At 36.0% G+C, this 17,437-nt stretch overlaps 4 protein-coding genes across 5 annotated transcripts; 3 read left to right on the top strand and 1 right to left on the bottom strand.

The window, feature by feature from the left end:
- Positions 1–1,058: 1,058 nt before the first annotated feature.
- LOC112506351 (protein FAR1-RELATED SEQUENCE 5-like) lies at positions 1,059–4,145 on the top strand. Its single transcript, XM_025110358.1, has 6 exons — positions 1,059–1,143; positions 1,582–2,380; positions 2,465–2,615; positions 2,876–3,105; positions 3,200–3,446; positions 3,549–4,145. Exons 1-6 carry the CDS (start codon positions 1,059–1,061, stop codon positions 4,143–4,145), a joined length of 2,109 nt encoding a protein of 702 aa, XP_024966126.1.
- Positions 4,146–5,834: 1,689 nt separating this feature from the next.
- Positions 5,835–6,986, top strand: LOC112506349 (zinc finger MYM-type protein 1-like). Its single transcript, XM_025110357.1, has one exon. It carries the CDS (start codon positions 5,835–5,837, stop codon positions 6,984–6,986), a length of 1,152 nt encoding a protein of 383 aa, XP_024966125.1.
- A 1,377-nt stretch (positions 6,987–8,363) lies between these two features.
- Positions 8,364–12,297, top strand: LOC112505812 (probable beta-1,3-galactosyltransferase 14). The gene is made up of 7 exons (XM_025109820.1): positions 8,364–8,874; positions 10,578–10,730; positions 10,810–10,892; positions 11,029–11,128; positions 11,337–11,450; positions 11,616–11,758; positions 12,011–12,297. The coding sequence occupies exons 1-7, from the start codon at positions 8,525–8,527 to the stop codon at positions 12,103–12,105; spliced, it is 1,038 nt and encodes a 345-aa protein (XP_024965588.1). The 5' UTR covers positions 8,364–8,524; the 3' UTR covers positions 12,106–12,297.
- A 137-nt stretch (positions 12,298–12,434) lies between these two features.
- LOC112505811 (uncharacterized protein At2g24330-like) lies at positions 12,435–16,430 on the bottom strand. Of its 2 annotated transcripts, XM_025109817.1 has the most exons (6): positions 16,196–16,430; positions 15,762–16,066; positions 14,807–14,951; positions 13,731–13,840; positions 13,095–13,518; positions 12,435–13,007 (listed from the first exon to the last, which is right to left on the bottom strand). In XM_025109817.1, the coding sequence occupies exons 2-6, from the start codon at positions 16,023–16,025 to the stop codon at positions 12,697–12,699; spliced, it is 1,254 nt and encodes a 417-aa protein (XP_024965585.1). In that variant the 5' UTR covers positions 16,026–16,066; positions 16,196–16,430; the 3' UTR covers positions 12,435–12,696. The 2 variants fall into 2 exon arrangements, with proteins under 2 accessions (XP_024965585.1, XP_024965586.1); XM_025109818.1 differs by lacking the exon at positions 16,196–16,430 and having other exon boundaries at positions 15,762–16,153.
- Positions 16,431–17,437: the final 1,007 nt, after the last annotated feature.

Here is a 17,437-nt window from a genome sequence, read left to right as displayed (position 1 = left end):
TAATATAAAGTATTGATCATAATTAATGAACCATATCATCTTCCATAAATATTCAAATCATAATAAATAAACTCTCATCATTTCTATAAATATCTTAATTAATTGAGTTGCATTGGTTGTACAAATGGACATGGTTGCATTTGAAATATACCCTATATAGAGGTTGGTTATTATATAACTCTTGACATTTGTGCAACCAATACAACTCAATCTCAACCGTCCATTTCATTTGATTAATATGGTTTATTTGCTTCTTTTAGTCATGATGAAACATGTTCGTATACTCGTTTCATGATGATGAAACATATTCATGTTCAAGTTTCATGGTGATCCATGTTGCATTGTGTGTGATGAGGATCCGTTTATTCGGAGACTTGACTATGAAACGAGTTCATTTGCAATTGGTTAATGATTCTTGATCTCGTTTCATGGCCAACCACGTTGTAGGATTACGTAGGGGATCCGTTCAATGGATATAACGTGTTAATGAGAATGAAACGGGTTCATAATGTAATTGAACAGTTAGTCATGAACCGCTTTAAGACATGAACAATGATGTTGGAGGTGAATGATTAAGTAGATGAAATGGTAAATGAAACCGGTGCATAGACAAAATCGATTCATCATTGCAAAAAATGAATGAGTTTCAATATCAAATGAGGATAATGAAACTCGATATTGCATAATCATAAAATTTAATAAGCGCATTAAACGATGACGCAATTTCATTGACTAAAATGTAATGAATCCGACTACAAGTAAATTAAGAAAAACGAAATATGATCATTTATTTTAATTTTTAATGAAATTATTCATTATACATTAGTGAATATGTTGTGTTTTGATTTATGATATAACTTATTGATGGATATTATTTTAAAAAATGTTAACATTAAAATAGTATATTACTTCACAAAGTGAATCAATTTCATTAATAATATAATACCTGATATGGTTGCCTTGAATAAAAAATACTATGAATTAAATTTATTTAAACTCATAGACATTATATATATTCATATCGTTTGAGCCATAGAGAAATACATTAGTCAACGACAATGAGTGATCAGGGAGAAGGTATTATTTGTCATGAAACTCATGACAGATACAGTAACGCTGTTGCGGATGAAGATGGGTGCTATGGTATGTGTTCTGTATTTTAATTTCTAAGTCGATGTACCTTCCATAACATGAATGTTTGTATAATGTTCGTCTGTATTTGGGTCCTTGTATGCGTTTCATAGTTGGAGAATTTGTATAAAGCAGTTAGTAGGATTTGAGAATAGGGTTATGGTTTGATCACATTAATGGACAATATTTTTTCATGAAACAGTTTCATTAATACGAATGCCATATAGTATCCATATTGTTAATGAAGGTGTTTCATTAACACATACAATATCCCTAGTATCCATATCATAATGAAAATATTGTAATGAAAATATTTTATTGAATAGTTTCATAAAATAAGTTAAAAAACTTGAGCATGTTGCGGATAACTAATAGGACGTAATGAAACATAGTAATCGTGTTAATATTCGTAAGTGAAACTATATTGTAATTTCTATTTCTACTTGTTAGATGCATTATCACAAGAAATGGGGGAATCACCTGAGGGCACGAAGTTATGGTTTCCTAAAGTAGATGCCAATATTTGTCCAAAAGTTGGTGAATTCTTTTCATCGGTTGACGCCGTAGAAAATATGTATAAGAAATACGCGGACGTTGCTGGGTTTGATATCCGACTGGCCAGCAAGAAAATGAACTTGTTGGGTGAAGTGCAAACACGTTATTTTGTTTGTAGCAAAGAGGGTATTCCACCCAAAAAGGAATTTGATTCTTTAGAAGTTTCATCGGGTGAGAAGAGAAGACGTAATACAAATTTCAAACGTACTGGTTGTAAAGCTTGCCTAAAGGTACACTATGTCAAAGAGAGTGGCCGGTACGAGGTTTATCATTTCATTGAGTCTCATAATCATATGCTTTGTCGTTCGGATGAAAAGTTGTTCACCCATTCCAGACGCCAACTTGACTACAAGGATCATAAAAATGTTTACCATGCATCCAGCTCTAAAGTTGGTATCACTCAATCACGCATGATGCAGTTGGCAATTAACGGAGGTTTAGTATCATCTGGTGGGACAGCTAGGGATCATATGAACTTTAGAAGAGACATAATGTTATTCGTTGGTAACAAAGATGCACAAATGCTAATAAACAAGATGAACAAACGGCGTGAACATTGCCCGGAATATTTTTTTGAATATAAGTGTGATGAGAAGGAGTTGATTGCAATTTTTTGGGCAGATGAAACAGCAAGGATGAATTACAAACATTTTGGAGACACCATATCGTTTGACGCTACATTTCGGACAAATAAGTAAGCTGTCTTAAATTATTTGTTATAAATTGTTTTAGTTATATCCAATGAAAGATATATATGCTTCTTTCTGCATCTTAACAGGCATGCAATAATTTTTGTACCATTAGTTGCAATTGACAATCACAAGAAGTCCGTTGTGGTTGGTGCTTCATTGATTAGAAATGAATCAATCGTTAATTTCACTTGGGTATTGAAGGCGTTTATGAAAGCCCACGGTAGTCAGCCGCAGTTTGTAATAACCGATTAATGTGCAGCAATGAAACAAGCGATCCCTATAGTTTTTCCAGAAGCTACTCATCGATTGTGTATGTGACACATAACAAAAAAAGTGAAGGAAAAGGTATGTCTAATTTCATCCATTGGGTACAATTCTAATATATGCATACATAAGTTTGTTTACTACGCGTTTCGTAACAAAAAAGTCTTCATAATGGGCAATATGAAAAAAATGGTTTGACAATTGCTTGATTGTGTGCTTGTTTCATTATGAAGATCCGTGATCATTTAGCCCATGGAACCCCGTTTAAAAGCAAGTTCAACAAACTCGTATGGAATGTACACCTAAGTCCCGAATATTTTGAGGAGAAATGGAATGCATTGATGGATGAGTTTGGACTGCGGGGTCACTCGTGGTTCGAAGAAATGTATGCAATAAGAGAATCTTGGATTCTAGCGTACTTCAATGACTACCCAATGTCTGGTCTTATGAAAACCACTTCCAGGTCTGAGAGTATTAATTCATTTTTTTAATGTTTATACGAAGTATTGGAATGATCTTGTTTACTTTCTTAACACTTTCGACGATGCAATCGAAAGTCAAAGGAAAGAACATTGTTCACTTGAGGTTGCAACTAGAACTACAATACCTAAATTGTTGTCACCGTCCAAAATTGAAGCGCAAACAGCGAACGTGTACACAAAAACAATGTTTTTTGAGGTGCAAAAGGAAATGAACAAGGCAGTATGGTTTTGTGGGGTCGTCGATGTAGTAGAGGTAGGGGATAAGATGATTTACAGTATTACACATAAGAACAAGAATTCTGAGATCAAAGCTACGTACAAGGTGATGATCAATTTTTTGATTTAATTTTGACCAATAATTAATTAGAATAACATTTCATATTAAATGATTATAATTTATCTTCCTTTATGTATGATATGCTAGGTGGTTCATGATGTAGGGGATGATTCTTTTGATTGTAGTTGCAACCATTTTGTTCGCAATGGTATATTATGTCGCCACGCGTTTAAGGTAATGTTAAATTCTGAGGTGCAATATATACCCGAGAAGTACATCTTACCGCGATGGAGACGAGAGTTAGTTCCCGTAGAGTTGTTGTCGGCTCGTGTTAGGTATGGTGAAATGGATGTTGAGAAACAAGCTTTGATCAACCAGGCTACGTCAATGTTTGATCTTATTATTGGGCGTGTACGGAATGATAAGGAAGCGTTGACAGAGTTTGTGGAACGATTGGAATGTTTGGGTGATGAAATTTCGGTGGACATTCCAGTATTGACAGGTACTGAGCAGAAGATAAATGATATTCAAGAGCTATTATGTGTTTCCGAACCTGAATCGGTTGATGTCTTACCACCAACAGGGATACGTAATAAAGGTTGTGGGACCAGAAAGTGTCTTGTTGGTATGTCAGAGAGGATATCCATGAATGCAAAGAAGCCGAAAAGATTGTGCAGAACTTGTGATAAAATGGGGTGGCATGATTCCCGTAACTGTCCATCAAAGGGTGATAGTACCAAATAACGGTTTAGGTGTATGAATTATAATTGTTTGGTTTGTGAGGAACATTGGTTTTTGTTTCATTTTGATTTATCTTAGCTAGTAACGGTTATCGATGAAATTCTGCTGGCTCCTAAAATTATTGGGATGAGCATGTTCATGTAATGGTAAAACGTTTAGAGTGGGATGCGATGAAGGTGTTAATGAGACATGTCCATCACGAAGAAAATAATTTTGTATGGTATTTGTTTGAAAAAAAAATCTAACATAGTAACCTTCTACACTAGAAACATTTAAGTGTAAGATGTATGTAATTTATCTTACCAATATGTGTTCATTGGAATGAAAATAGTGAAAACATCTAATGAAATACTGTAAAAGTGAAGTACCTTTCTCTATTGTCGCGGTTAAGACGTAAGAGTACTCATAAAATAATGCTTAAAATGTTACATCTAGAAGCATGTTTTAGATATAAGATAACGATTATACATGTGAATTTGATTGTCAAACCATAGGAACCATGTGATTATTCAAGTATAAAAAGGGTTGGTATAGAGTACAAAAAGCGATGAAAGCGTTTAATCGATGAAACAGGTGCATACAACCCGGTATAGTTATGGTTGTTGTATTTAAACTTATGTGTGAAGGAAAATTGGTTTACTAGGCCAACGTATGAATCAATGTTCGTTCATGATAGGAATGTAAATGTTATAATGAAAATGAAGTTTGTTTGGGACGGTGCAATTGAAATGATGTATGATGTCTTATGTCATTCCTACTGAATTCGGTAGTGTCGCGTTTGATTAGTAGTATCATATTGTGCAATGATAAAGTTTCATTGTAATATTTAATTGTGGACTATTCAATGAACATGAAATAGTTTCATAATAAAGATATATAACACAAGTACTTCAAGCACAGACTAAAGATACGGTTGATTGTAATAGGAAAAAAGACTAAGCATTAAGTTGCTTAGCAAATATTTGAGTACTTGTTAAGACAAGATCAGTTAATTCAAATGAAAATGAACAATACATAACTGAATACTAAAAAAAATATAAAATCCATGTCATAACCTCCAAATATAACCCCCAAAAAAAAGTATAGCTAGTGAACCAACGCTAAACCAATGGATTGCTATGCTTGAACGTTAACGCCTATGGCAGATGTCTTTGTTGCTTTTGCTTGCTCTATTGCTTTCTTTTTGGCTTCGGGATCCATTGCATGAAACTGATCAACCTCTTTCACGATTGACTCCCTTCTTTTGCTGAAGTTGCTGAGTAATAACTTCGCCGTATATTTCTTCCTTAGATCAGTAAGCTGGGTTCTTTGATTCGGTCCTTCTGTAGTGAATCCGGTCTTCCATGACATTTCATCTCCCATCCAAGTTTCCATATGCCTCATCAAGAATACACCTCCATCCTCGAAATTGTCTTTTGTTTGCCAACTCATTTCCAAGCGTTCATGACCCGTTTCATCTATTTCTTGCCAACTAGGATGGCCTACAACTCTTAGATGCTTGATCATAAGGCGATGCTGGAAAAAGAAATAATCAATTGTAAAATGTATTTCGTGAAGAACATTCAAGTACAAGAGTGATTGTCAAGTTAGTATACTTACTAATAAGTCGACAAATGGATTCGTAAAGAAGTTGGTGATAATGTGTTCTCATTGCTAGTTGATGAGTCTAGTGACGTTTCTAAGAAGGAACAAATGGCGGTGGTTTTACGATATGTTGATGCACGTGGTATTGTTAAAGAGAGATTTTTTGGTATTGTTCATGTGACGGGGACATCTTCTTCAATTCTAAAATCCGCCATTGATAGTTTATTTGCTGAACATGGATTGAGTTTGAAACAGGTATGGGGGCAAGGTTATGACGGAGCAAGCAATATGCGAGGTGAGTTCAATGGATTAAAGGCCTTGATCTTGAATGAAAATAGCTTGGCATATTATATCCATTGTTTTGCTCACCAACTTCAATTAGTTGTTGTGGCGGTTGCCAATAAACATGACGGAGTTGAGAACTTTTTTAAAACGTTAGGAATGGTGATCAATGTGGTGAATGCTTCTTGCAAGCATAAAGACATGTTTCGACAAAGTTACAAAGATAGAGTGCAAGAAGCAATTGGTAAGTGTGAAATTGATACTGGAACAGAGAAATACCAAGAGCTTTCTCTTATACGAGCCGGAGATACACRGTGGGGTTCTCATTACAAAACCATTTTGAGCTTGATTGCTTTGTTTCCGAATGTTGTTGAAGTGCTCCGGTATGTTGAAGAGGACGGGGATAATGGTTTTAGTCGCACTCAAGCAACTGGTATTTTAGCATATTTGAAGACATTTGATTTTGTGATTTATTTGCATTTGATGTTTCATATTTTAGAGGTCACAGACTTGTTGTCACGGGCTCTTCAAAAAAAGGATCAAGATATTTTGGAAGCGGTTTCATTGATAAGAATAACCAAACAACTATTGCAACAATTTAGAGAAACTGGTTTTGATCCACTTTTGAAGAAAATATATTCTTTTTGTGAAGCAAATGGTATTAAGGCTTTGGATATGGAAGACCGTTATTCAAAAAACGGAAGACAAAGGACCAACATAACCAATTGTCACTATTACAAGTTTGATATTTTCAACATTGTTGTGGACATGCAAATTCAAGAGTTTGGGGATCGATTTAGTGAGGTAAGTACTGAATTGCTTAAAAATATAGCAGCTTTGAGTCCATGTGATTCATTTTCGCARTTCAATGTATCAGATTTATTGAAGTTGAGTGAGATGTATCCTCAAGATTTTAGTCATATGGAAAGGATCGCTCTTGAGAAACAACTTAACATGTACTATTTGATTGTGCGTTAAGATGAAAGATTTGCCAATTTGAGTGGTATTGTCGAGCTCGCTAGACTGCTAGTGGAAACAAAAAAACATCAACCTCTAGTATATCGGTTATTGAAGTTGGCTTTGGTTCTGCCAGTTGCTACTGCAACAGTCGAAAGATGTTTTTCTGCTATGAAGATTGTGAAGTCAGATTTGCGCAACAAAATCGGTGATGAATTTTTGAATGCTGCAATGATATGTACTATAGAAAAAGAAGCACTTCTCGCAGTTTCAATTGATGATGTAATTACTCAATTTCAAAAGATGAAGAGTCGTAGGGCACAGTTGTAAGAGGTAACTTTTTATCATTTTTTTTATGAAAATGAAGTTAATTATTATTTTCTTTTATATCGTGCCCCCTACAATATATTTTTCTGCATCCGCCACTGGCCATCGATACCTCTAAAATCAACAACCTTTGAATCGCTCGAATCTACCCACTTCTTAATGGTTCAGCAGGTTTCGTCGGCCTGAACAAATTTGTAACAGCTTTTGGACAAAAACATCCTCAATAAATGGGGTTTCCTCATTGTAATTTTCCATCGAGTTTTAAAACAATGGCAAAAATCAAGTAAACAGCTTGAAAAAGTGGTGTCTCGTTACGTTTGATCTTCAATTAAGAGGGTGTTTGGGATCGCTTATAAAAGACTTATTCCGGTGTGACATCGGTAATAAACATTTTTTAGTGTTTGGATAAACAACTTATACCGGTGCCAAACCGGTAACAAGAAGTTTTTGAAAAAGTTAAACCCTTCTGACTTATAATAAACTGATAAATGATTTTGTAAAAAAATATAAGTTGTTTCAAATAAGCGGTCTCAAACACCTCTAAAACTCATCCTTTTATCTTTGTTGCTTTTCTAACCGTAACTTCTATAAATCCAAACTTTTACATTTATATTACATTATAAAAATATATGATTTATGACATATTATATTATTATTATTATATAAAAGAATCTAATCAAATGAGAACTAATTAGTTTGTGATAACTATAAGATTCAACGTGGACCAATCATTTAAAATAATTAATATTTTTTTTAAATAAAATAGAAGAGTAAATTTGTAATTTGGGTTGAATATTTAATTTACTTTAATTAATTTAATATTTTAATTTACTTTAATTAGATTAATAATTTTATTTTGGATATCACATTGCTCATTGTGTGTAGTATCATGTACAACCCTTTATCGTGGTATTTTTGATTAATTAAATTTTTATGGGATGAATTATTTTTTGAAGAAAACTGATATATAATTTAATAAAAATGGATCGAAAACGGAAAAACTATAAAATGATGACGATTATGATCTGTTGGGCGATACCTTACAACAAACAGAAACCGTCCTAACCAACTGACCCAATTCATCATCATCCTCCTTAACCTAACGTAGATATTGGTTTGCTTCTATCAATTTCACTCCTAAATCTTACAGAATTAATGATCTCAAATCACAAATCTTGATCGCTACATCGAAAACCCTAGATATTAAGTTACGATTTCTGGGGTTTCTTCCAATGCCGATGCCTTCGTCTCGGAGGTTCTTCCACGCTCGCCAATATCCATCTAACATTGGTCCTAGATCAATCGTGCTAACCATCTGTTTCCTAATTGGATTATCCGGATTGTTGTTTTTCGGCATTGTTGGTTTTAGACGAGATTTCACAGGAGTGTATGAATGTAAACATGATAAACCTATTTCGGTGTCTGTGTCTTGGGATAAAAGTGGTGGTTCTACCGGTTTGGTTTCTGATAAGAGGCATAAGGTGATGGGTTTTGTTGGGATTCAGACGGGTTTTGCATCGGTTGGTAGACGGCGATCGTTGAGAAAGACTTGGATGCCTTCTGATCACCAAGGTCTTCAACGGTAAGGTTTATAGATTTTCTGTTGCATATAATTTGATTTTGTATTAGATGTAGTGGGAGATTAAGTGATGCATGATAGGTTAATTATGCTCGTTAGTGATGGTTGTTCAATTTTACAAACAAGAAACTTGAAGTGTTTGTGTTGCATTTCTGATACCATTTATACTTGATCTGATTTCTTGAATTACTTTATGAACATGAGCTATATTTATGGTTCGGGATGTCTTATCATGTGAGTCTTAGGGGCTGTTTGGTTGGTTTTCCCAAGTAACGTATGGATAAAGATGATTGTGTGGATTAGTTTGTATAGATTGGGAGGTTTATGTTTGGGAGAGGTTTTTCATAGATGGAAGGAGGTGTTTTTAAATTGAGAGGGGCAAGTTTGGAAAAAACTTGGTTTTCTACATAAAGATCCCCAAGAGGCCAAAAAGCTTACCAAATAAGCCACTTTCTGTATTATTAAGCCACTACCAAATAGTCATGTAAAGCTGACTGAATAAGCTGTGTGTCCCATTAAGCTCATTAAGCGTTAACAAACAGGCTCTAATGTACTACACCCACTCACGTAACATAAGGAAGTTCCTAATTCAAACACGAGGTTAATAGGTCACATTACCTTATATAAACACAAGATGCAATATCAGTGTTTGAGCTATTGATGACGTCCTTACATGGATGATTACCATTTGGGAGCGGAAACGTATCCTCACTTGACAATCCTTGTAAAGTGAACTCCATGAAAAACTTAGCATGAGCACCATTGACTTAAGATTTCATCAGCAAGTGCCCGGGATTCAAACTAATTTGGTTGGTTTTCCATTAAGTCCTGTATAGATAAGGATGTTATAGATTGAGAATGCTTTTGTTTGGGAGGGTTTTTTCATAGATTGAATGAGCATGTTTTTTAATTGGGAAGGGCATGTTTCGGAAAAACTTGGCTTTCTGCATTAAGCTCCCCCCCTAGAAGCTTACTGAATAAGCCACTTTCTATATCATTAAACCACTACCAAACAGTCATGTATAGCTGACCGAATAAGCTGTGAGTCCCATTAAACTCATTAAGCTGCTAACAAACAGGCCCTAACTTTGTTTTCAAGTAGAGGGCTTGGTTTTACATATTTTACCATATAATTCTATTTTACAATTTACATACCATGTATGTAAAACAAATTCAAACAAGAACCAGTCTGGCTTGGGCAATGAGGTGCATCCTTCTCTTTTAGTACCAAACAAGTTTTGTTCTTTTTTTTCCTTCTTGTTAGCCTTACATAATTGGAAGCATTGAGAGGGTCCTTCAACCCGTTGGTTTCATGGGAGATTGTAGCCTTGCATCAAATGGCTGACCAATTTGAGATTTTCATAAGGTTCATAATGCTCATAACTAGCACAATTAATGAGATCACATAACATCAAGTAGTGGGTGAAGGTATGTTCTCTTTTTAGTAAAGGATTTCGAGCACAAAGTGATTCCTAAACTATCATCTTGAACATCAAAATGTTGAAAGAATATGCATGCAACAAGTAAAGTGATTGAATGACTTTAAACTGTTATCTATATTTTCAGGATTTTACAAGATTAGTGTTTCATGGCTCATTTCTTGTATTTATTGGACTGCATTATTAGCTGGGAACTGGGATGTATCTCATCTATCTTTCTTCTGTGTTACAAAATTTATTTTATTGCTTTGATGGAACCTTATGCAGCTTGGAAGAGTCCACTGGCCTGGTCTTCAGGTTCGTCATTGGTAAAACCCGTGATAAATCAAAAATGGCAGAGCTCAGGAGAGAGGTGGAGGAATATGATGACTTCTTGATTTTGGATATTGAAGAGGAGTATAGTAAGCTCCCATACAAAACGTTAGTGCTTATGGTAGTTGTAAGTAAGCTAATTATGCTCACTATTTGAGGTTCATTCTAATTTGTGCGTCTATTGCAGGATAGCTTTCTTCAAAGCTGCATATGCACTTTATGATTCCGATTTTTATGTTAAAGCTGATGATGACATATATTTGCGACCAGGTGCTTAAGAGTGTTTTTAAGCATCAGTTTATTATTACATAATTTAGTATAACTGTTTTTTCCTATCTTAATTGCTTGTTCCTTGACTTTTCTTTTGGAACTGTATTATCTATCTTCTCGTTTTGTTCAATGCTAGATCGCCTCTCACTGCTTCTGGCTAAAGAACGCCATCATACACAGACATATCTTGGATGCATGAAGAAAGGCCCTGTGTTCACTGACCCAAAGCTGAAATGGTTAGTCTAACAGAAACTTCTCTCTCTCTCTCTCTCTCTCTCTCTCTCTCTCTATATATATATATATATATGTGTGTGTGTGTGTGTGTGTGTGTGTATACCCTACTGTTCTGGAGTGGAATTTCCTTTTATCATCATTTTCTGTTCCTTTTTCCTTTTGCAATGTTGTTGGTGTTATGAGGTCTAATATCTGATTACATACAAACAGGAATGAGCCACTAGGGTATATGCTTGGGAAAGAGTATTTTCTCCATGCTTATGGCCCAATATATGCTCTTTCTGCGGAAGTTGTTGCAAGCTTGGTTTCTTTAAGAAATAACAGGCAAGTTTTTTATTTATTTATTAACGAAATTAATGGCAAATCAGTTGACACACACTGTCTTGCAAAAGACTCGAAACACCTGAAGGGTTGTAGATTTGGGTTGATACCATTGTGCCAAAGGCAAGACATTTGAATAAAATTGAATTTCTTTCCATATCCTTCCAGTTTCCGAATGTTCAGCAATGAGGATGTTACCATTGGTGCATGGATGCTTGCGATGAATGTCAAACATGAGAATAACCGTCAACTTTGTCAACCAGAATGTACTGCTACATCCATTGCTGTGTGGGATCTCCCCAAATGTTCAGGTTACTGTTTCTCATCTAAAACTGAATCATTATTGTCATCAAATCTCTTCCAGCCCCCAAAATATGAACCTTTGATTCAATAGCTTCTCAAACAATCCTACTTTTTTGTTATTCCTTGTAAACAAACCATGGTTCTTGTGAAAAAGCAACAAAAAATGGAAAAAGGAGTGATTTTGGTTTTAAAATGGCAAGTGTGTTGGGTTTTTTGAATTCAGACCATGCTAAATATACATTTTGAATCTTGCATTGCAGGCCTTTGTAACCCTGAGAAAAAGATGTTGGAACTTCATGCAATGAAGATATGCTCAAACAGCCCAACTTTGCCATCTGATGAGAATGCAGTTTAAGATATCATTCTAGATTTTGCCCCTACTGAATTCACTCCAAAGTCCTTGGCTGGGTATATTTTTGTGTTTAGTCCACTCTCGTATTGCATACATACCAACACCAATCAGCCAAAATGTGGTACCAGAGAATTCTTTTGTTTCTGGATGGGGTCAGTTTTGTTGTATCACAAGTGTTAGTTCAGTTTCAGTCCCACCACTGTTGTATCTCATATTCCCCTAACTGACAACCTACCATTCACTTGTGAATGAATGATTGCATATTTGCATACTCAACTCTAGTCATGGAAACATTGAATACTGGCAAAATAAAAAGACATTTTTGTCCCTTCTTTCAAGATAAAATGACTACATTCAGTAAAACAGGATCAGAGCCTTCAAAAATCTTGAATGGCATATCTGCAAACATTGGTTCCTAAAGCATAAACCACAATCAACATCAAGAAACCGAAATGTGGTCACAAACACTCGTTACCTGCGTGTATATTTAACACATTATAGATACATCGTCATCATCAAAATCCTTTTTGTTACACAACAAAGGAAGCACGAAAAGCCATCACAAATCTTCCGCAAAGCCACACTTAGAGCTTCCTAATGAATAGCAGGATCCTCGCCCACTATCTTCTCACTCACTTCTCTTTCTTCCATTGCCACTTTTTTCTCACTCTCTTCCACGCCAGGATCCTCCGCCACTATTTTCTCTCTCTCTTCCACCGGACTGCTGCTACCAGGTACTTTTTGATCCATTGAGTTAGCATCTGCTGCATTTGCTGTCATTGGAGATCCTGAACCAGTGGACATATTATCCAAAGAAAGTGTATCTGAGTTCTTCGGTTTATTCAGGGCATGGCAATGGGGACAATAGTAAGTGGTGAATGGGAATTCCTCCTTTCTTGCAAGACCTGTAAACAAGAAAAAAAAAACCCATTTCTTGAGCTTACACTCAAATCGAAGTTGTGAATATAAAATGTGACTATAAGTCTATTCACCATTATGCATATGGCAATTGCCGCATATAAGTGCATATGATTGTGCAGGGTCGTCTCCCACAAGCAACGCGGCAATTCGAGCAATCCAACCCCCATCTTGAGCACCTAAAGCTGCAGGGTTGTGATGCTCAACAACAAGCGGACCATGCAGAGAATTCTCGGAAACTTCATTTCCTGCATACTGAGGCATGTCTTTATCAGAGTGCTGCTGGGCTACATTGCCTCCAGTAGATCTAGCATTTGGTTGATTTCGTTTCCGGAGACCAGTAGATTGTTGAAGCTCAACATCGCTGCTCTTCCCTGTGCCATATGGATTCGGTTGTGACTCATCTCCAAGAAACATTTTCAGGCCTGAATCCGCACCCAATTTGGATGCAAGGACTGATGCAGCAGCTGCTTTTGCTGCTGGATCAGGGTCGTATTTCTGCAAAACAGGTTGAAAATAAGCACACATTCGAAAGATTTGCTGGATCAGGGTCATAAAACCTGCAATGCCAGTTCGGGAATCTGCAGTTACGCAGACCAGACTAACTTCTCATATCTAGGATGACTGACTAAATCAGAGACAACTTTGAAAGATTTGGTGCAGCTTTTAAGAGTGTACAAGAATCTTCTATGAGCAGCTTCAAGCTGTACCTGAATGAGTTGCTGAGTCATGTAGTAATTTGTCCTCTCTTTAAGCTCGTCAATTTTTGCTTGCCTTTCATCACGAAGCCTCTCCAATGCTTTCTGGTCCCTGCGGTCACCTATATGAGAGCACATCAAAAGTCATTATTTTCTGCTATGATAAGACATCAAGAACCATAGAAAAAAGACAACTTAATATTCCATCCCTACCACCCATCTACAGCCAACTAAGGGCCTGTTTGTTAGGAGCTTAATGGGACTCGCAACTTATGCGGTCAGCTATACATGACTGCTTGGTAGTGGCTTAATCATATTGAAAGTGGCTTATTCAGTAAGCTTTTAGGGGGAAGCTTTGTGCAGAAAGCCCAGTTTTTTTTTTCAATCCAGCCCCTTCCAATTAACAAAACATGCTCCTTCCATCTATAAAAAAACCCCTCCCAAACTATACAGACAGATTAATCCAGACCGATAGTTTTATCCATTTAGGACTTGATGAAAAACCAACCAAACAGCCCCCAACTCTGCAATCAAAATTGAGCATTAAAGACAACAGTACAACACCCATCAGCACATTGACATATTAACCATGTACATTGTCAATGTTGCGTGCCTAAGCAAATCACACACTTCCTTTCTCTTGTGGGTTGACTTAGGGTGTTCAATGGGTATCAACAGCAGTATGCATAAAAAAAAAAGCGACCAACGGTTTAGTATCTTATTTAGGGGAGTATAAACCATAGCAGATCAAAGAAAAGACTACTTTCACTAGTTGAAAGCATAATAGATACCAATCATAGGAGTGAAGCTTCAGATGGCAATTGGCAGCAGCATATGCTAACAGTTAAAAAAGAAAAAATATTTATCCCATGAACAGATGGAAGATGGAAATATGGGATGAACAATGACAAATAAGAATAGATTTCACATCAACAAATAGCAAGGACTAAAAGAAATCAAGAGGCTAACAGACATAAATCACGATTGACTGATCAAAAGGAGAAAATGGTTATAAGCATTAAGATGAACAATGCAAATCTTTTTAAAGGGGTTAACAGGGATTACAATTTACAAGTATGTACACTTACAAAATTTTATGAAGCTCAAAAGTCCATAATGCAAGGCGAATGATAAACCAGGCAAAACAAACATGGGTAAGACTCGCAATGATCTCGTTCTCCAGTCCATGTCCACTGTTCTTGTTGTCATTATAGCATAACCCACTGCAACCAACTGTGACAAACAAAATCAAAACATAGCCAAGAATGGCATGTAGAAAGAAACAAAGAGCATTCAGTGTTTTCACCGAGTAATTAATTCCTATGAATTTTACCATGGCCTAGTTAGAATACATACATTTTTTTCTTGTTTTGTCAAAAGGGCATACCTAGTATCTTCTGAAATATGATTTGGTGCCATTGTTTCACAACTATATATATAGGGCAGGGTTGAGAGGAAAACCAGAAAAAATGAAAAAATGAGGAACACTCTTAGTAACAGTTCATGCGGATGGTATGCGCAGGTATATGCAAGTAATCTATAAGCAATTTGTCCGGTATGCACATGTGCATAATATGCACACATACATAAAAACCAATAAACAACTTGAATTACTTGTATGCAGTCCAAATGAATGGTTCCTAGGTGTTCCTTAGTTTTTCATTTTTTTTTGGAGATTTCCCTTAACCTCCCTCTATATATACATATATAAGAGAGTGTGTGTGTGTGTGTGTGGGTTTGCATTCAGAAAGAATTAAGCACGCCAGATTTTACAATATACCATTCACTGAATCCTGAGTTAGAGAACACATCCAAACAACTAGAATAAATCTGACTCGAATAGAATTGCGCATTCTCACAGGAAAAACAAATGGTTTGAGCTGTACAAGATGTCTTGCACGCATACAGATCTTGAGTTCGAACCCGAGGCTTGTGGGTTGCATCCATACCCACAATTTAGGTGTGTGCAAGTACGATTGACTGAAAGGATTTTCAGTTGATGCCAATAGGGCTAGGGACGATGATAATGGCTACAGAAATTACCTCAAGAATAACAGAAAAGATAATTAAATTCCTGGCCGTTCTCCTCCATCTCAAGGATCGCCTCTTCATTCTAGAGAGAAGAGTAGCTTCTTCTTTAGATATATACTGCAATCTCTTCTCAAAATCGTCACTGCCTAACCTAAAGACTGTATTCCAGATTCGAGAGAAAATACCCTTCTTGTTCTTGCTCTTGCTCTTGCTCTTCTTACTCTTGCTATCATTCTTCTCTTCAACCACTTCGTTTACCTCTTTTTCATCAGCCATTAGGGTTTTTTTTCCACTGAGCTTTTCCACACAAATCAGAACTAAAAAAACAAAAGAAAATCGCAAGAACAGATCCAGATCAGTGAATTAAACAGCTTCATTTGCTCAATTTTCAGAACCCCATAAAAGAAAATGGTATTTGAAAGAGACAATCGCGTTGGATCGCGTACCTGGAAACCCAAGAAATGTAAAAATATTGAAGGGTTTTGCTTGTTTCGAAAACAATCAGTGGTTTTTGTTCGTTCGATCGATCAATCGGCGATGAATGCAAATCGAAAAACATAAAAAAGTAGAGAAAATGAAAGATCGAGAGGAAAGCCTGCCAATGAAGAATTCTTTAGATTCCAAATAGGGTTTGGTTGAAGGGGGTCCGCTGGGGGAGTAGCACACACGTATCACACGCCGTCGTGGAAACACACCCAACGGCTTCTTAATAATGACGGCTTGGCTAAATATCTTTTTTTAACAAATTTAATTATTTTTGTAATAAAAATTGTATTTTAATTTTTTTTTAAATAAGTACTTCTATACAGGGGTTTAATCATTAAGAATCTTAGATATGGGTCGTGTTCCGGTAAAAATAAGAGTTACGGTAAGAAGGATAAAAAAGATCTATATTGTTGGGTCAATTTTAATTTAAGAGAACTACTAGATTAACACTAATGAGAAAGTTCAGATCAATTATCTTCTAAAACGTAATTCATGTTTGATTTGAGATTAAAGTGATCAAGCGTCTAAATTCCTTCTTACAGTTCTCACAATCATTCATCCATTATTGTATATTGTGATAACTGTTTGAATAGGATAGCGACTCGGGATAATTTGGATAGGAGGGGGGTTGATGTTGGTTCATTGAATTGTTCTCTATATGATGTGGGTTTGAAGTCAGGAGATCATTTGGTTTCCTTGTGCTCTTTGCCAACAGAGATTTGGAGACATACTGGAAGGTGGTGGCGTTTAGATATATCGGTGTTTAGTTTCTATGCGGCTTTAATTACATGGTTTTCTACTTTGCGGTTGAAGAGTGGGAGAAACTGTGTTTTGAGGCAGTTGTTCTCCTATGCTTTGGTATATATGGCCGTTCCCTAGTTTGAAATAATTATGGAAAACGTTCATGTGGTTCACATTTTCACACGTCTTTGGTCCCTAACCCTAACTCCGTTAAAACAATTTTGTTAAGTAAGTTAATTAAGGGGGGGGGGGGGCATTTTAGTCATTTTACTCATATTTCTCATATACATTATTAATTAAAAAACGAGTTTCTTTCAACCACCACTTAACTGTTGACTGTTAATTCCGGCAACTTTAATCCCCATTTGTTTTTCTAGACCCAAACAACACTCGATTAACTCCACATAACATCAAGACACCAACTCTCAAAGCATCAACCATCAAGAGCACATAAGAGAAAA

This window comes from Cynara cardunculus (assembly GCF_001531365.2).
Source record: "Cynara cardunculus var. scolymus isolate 2C chromosome LG 2, CcrdV1, whole genome shotgun sequence".
Taxonomy (NCBI): Eukaryota; Viridiplantae; Streptophyta; class Magnoliopsida; order Asterales; family Asteraceae; genus Cynara; species Cynara cardunculus.
Note: the sequence above shows the minus strand (reverse complement) of the source record. Positions and strands in the feature narration are given on the sequence as shown.

What these genes read in the sequence shown, in the direction of transcription:
- LOC112506351 (XM_025110358.1), top strand. Translation starts at nt 1,059, where the DNA reads ATGAGTGATCAGGGAGAAGGTATTATTTGTCATGAAACTCATGACAGA. An exon ending in ACGGTAGTCAGCCGCAGTTT is followed by an intron (nt 2,616 to 2,875) that starts GTAATAACCGAT and finishes TTCATTATGAAG; the next exon opens with ATCCGTGATCATTTAGCCCA. An exon ending in CTTATGAAAACCACTTCCAG is followed by an intron (nt 3,106 to 3,199) that starts GTCTGAGAGTAT and finishes TGCAATCGAAAG; the next exon opens with TCAAAGGAAAGAACATTGTT.
- LOC112505812 (XM_025109820.1), top strand. Translation starts at nt 8,525, where the DNA reads ATGCCGATGCCTTCGTCTCGGAGGTTCTTCCACGCTCGCCAATATCCA. An exon ending in GATCACCAAGGTCTTCAACG is followed by an intron (nt 8,875 to 10,577) that starts GTAAGGTTTATA and finishes AACCTTATGCAG; the next exon opens with CTTGGAAGAGTCCACTGGCC. An exon ending in ACTGACCCAAAGCTGAAATG is followed by an intron (nt 11,129 to 11,336) that starts GTTAGTCTAACA and finishes ACATACAAACAG; the next exon opens with GAATGAGCCACTAGGGTATA.
- LOC112505811 (XM_025109817.1), bottom strand. Translation starts at nt 16,025, where the DNA reads ATGGCTGATGAAAAAGAGGTAAACGAAGTGGTTGAAGAGAAGAATGAT. An exon ending in TCTTTTCTGTTATTCTTGAG is followed by an intron (nt 14,952 to 15,761) that starts GTAATTTCTGTA and finishes TGTTTGTCACAG; the next exon opens with TTGGTTGCAGTGGGTTATGC. An exon ending in TGACTCAGCAACTCATTCAG is followed by an intron (nt 13,519 to 13,730) that starts GTACAGCTTGAA and finishes CCTGTTTTGCAG; the next exon opens with AAATACGACCCTGATCCAGC.